The following is a 2,309-nucleotide window of genomic DNA, read 5'->3' on the forward strand; positions in this document are numbered from 1 at the left end:
TATTATGGCTAGTGGCACCAAAAAGCCGAATGTTTTCGGGTTTTAGCGATTTTATCAAATACTTTTAATTTTGGCAAGAAAGTCCAATTTTTTAAATTATTTACAATTTTAGCCAATACTGAAATTAATTTTGACCGATATATGACTTTGTCAGATGGCATGCCACTTGTCATTTAATTTATTTTTTAATTTTTTCATTATTTTCTAAAGAAAAATACTCTATTTTCTTCTCTGTTATGGCCGCCTCCTTTCTCCTCTACCATGATGGCTTCTCGCCTTGCCTCGTTGCCGCCGAATTGCCTTATTGTCTTCTCTTTATTTTGCACGAATTGATTAACACACACACAACAACATATATATACACACACATAGCAAAATATACAATAGCCAACGGCCCGGAGGGGGCGGCGGACAATTGATGAAGTGGCGGTAGGGGGTGGCGACGGTGTTGGCGAGAGAGAGAGAGAGAGAGAGGGAGAAAAGGTGAAAGAGAGAGATCAATGATGACGTTCGATCAGACTTCAGATCAAATTTCATTGTCTCTTTCACCCTCTCACTCTCTCTCTCCCTTCCGACAGCGTCGTCGTCGCCCCTTATCGTCACTCGATCTGTTGTCCGTCACCCTTGTTGTCGCTAGTCACTGTATATTTTGCTATGTGTGTACATATATATTATTGTTGTGTGTATATATTGTTGTGTGTGTGTGTGTATATGTTGCGTGTGTGTGTGTGTATGTTGTGTGGGTGTTAATCAATTTGTGCAAAAGAAAGAAGAGGCGACGAGGCAAAGCGAGAAACGACCATGGCAGAAGAGAGAGAAGGCGACCATGACAGAGAAGAGAAAATAGAGCATATTTTTTTAGAAAATAATAAAAAAATTAAATTAATCATCAAGTGGCATGCCACCTAGGCAAAGTCACATATACTAGTTAAAATTGATTTCAGCATTAAATAAAATTGTATCTAATTTTAATTTACTCTTTTTGTCAAAATTGAAAGCATTAGATAAAATTACAAAACTCAAAAAAGTTTAATTTTTTGATGCTAATAACCCTATATATTATATAACTTTATATAACTTAACATGAAACGAGCTTTATTCATTTATGAAATGAATCGTAAGTTTTTAGTTAATTGTGTCAACTCATATGGATGGTATTAAATTTGTACTTATAACTATTATTGTTGTTATCATTATTTCTTGTATTATCTATTGAAACTTAATTAGTTTTTGCTTGTGAAGCTTTATAGACATTTAGAGATAAATCAAGATATGAGGATAAGTAGAGTAGACTAGCTTTGACTTCATGTGTAAACATAAATTTAGGACTTCTAAATTCATAAATCTTGAATTAATTCATAGAAAACATTTGACTTTTGACTCTACTTTCATAACCTAGCTAGCTATATGGAAGTAAATCCAAAGTCTCTCGACCCAAGCACATCCCTAATTTACTTCTTTCGTGATGATCTTAAGGCGAGTTTGACGGGACGCAAGTGATAGCGCGTAATTTAAAAATAAAAATAAAAAATAATCTTCTTATTCAACTACCCTTCTTACTTCTAGGCCTCGATATTTAATTTTATTCATTATTTTTTTCTCCTCAATTGTAGCATCTTCATTTCTTGCTAAGTATTTCCTCTTTTTTTTTTTTGCTTGGTATTAGTATAATTTTTATTCACTTCCATATGGTTACTAATCCACGATGATTGTTAATTTTGTGTAAAAAATTTACAATTATACCATTACTCCAAAAAATAAAAAAAAATAAAAAAAAGTGGAGAGAATGGAACTAATTTTTGCTTATAAAAAAGCATATTGACATTTGGAATAAAAATCCAAGTTTTATATAGAAGTTTGTTTACATAACTACAGTTACCATTCAGTACTGATGTTTCGTCAAAACCAGGTCCTCAAGGCAGGTCATCATCTCCGACGCCACCGCCACTGCCACCGCCAATTCCTCCGCCGTACCCGGCCCCACCACCAAGTCCCAAACCTCCGCCGGCACCGCCACCACCACCTCCACCTCCACCACCACCACCACCAAGCCCACCCCCTCCAAACCCACCACCAACTCCTCCTCCAAACCCGGCCCCACCACCTAGTCCTCCACCGCCACCCCCACCCCCACCAAAACCTCCGCCGCCGCCGAAACCACCACCTCCTCCCTCGGCTATGCCAGGGCCATTGAAGAAATTCTTCTCACCCCTAAACCTGAACGAACCCTTCGAGCCCACCAGGATCCTGGCATCGGCAGCGCAAAGAATGACCCAAAGAAGCAGCAAAGGCAAAAACCCCGAGTTCAT

The 2,309-nt window shown here is 37.9% G+C and overlaps 1 protein-coding gene across 1 annotated transcript; it reads right to left on the bottom strand.

The window, feature by feature from the left end:
- Positions 1 to 1,913: 1,913 nt before the first annotated feature.
- On the bottom strand, positions 1,914 to 2,309 carry LOC127811185 (glycine-rich cell wall structural protein-like). Its single transcript, XM_052350890.1, has one exon. The coding sequence runs from the start codon at positions 2,307 to 2,309 to the stop codon at positions 1,914 to 1,916; it is 396 nt and encodes a 131-aa protein (XP_052206850.1).

Source organism: Diospyros lotus, chromosome 10 (genome assembly GCF_014633365.1).
Source record: "Diospyros lotus cultivar Yz01 chromosome 10, ASM1463336v1, whole genome shotgun sequence".
Classification (NCBI taxonomy): domain Eukaryota; kingdom Viridiplantae; phylum Streptophyta; class Magnoliopsida; order Ericales; family Ebenaceae; genus Diospyros; species Diospyros lotus.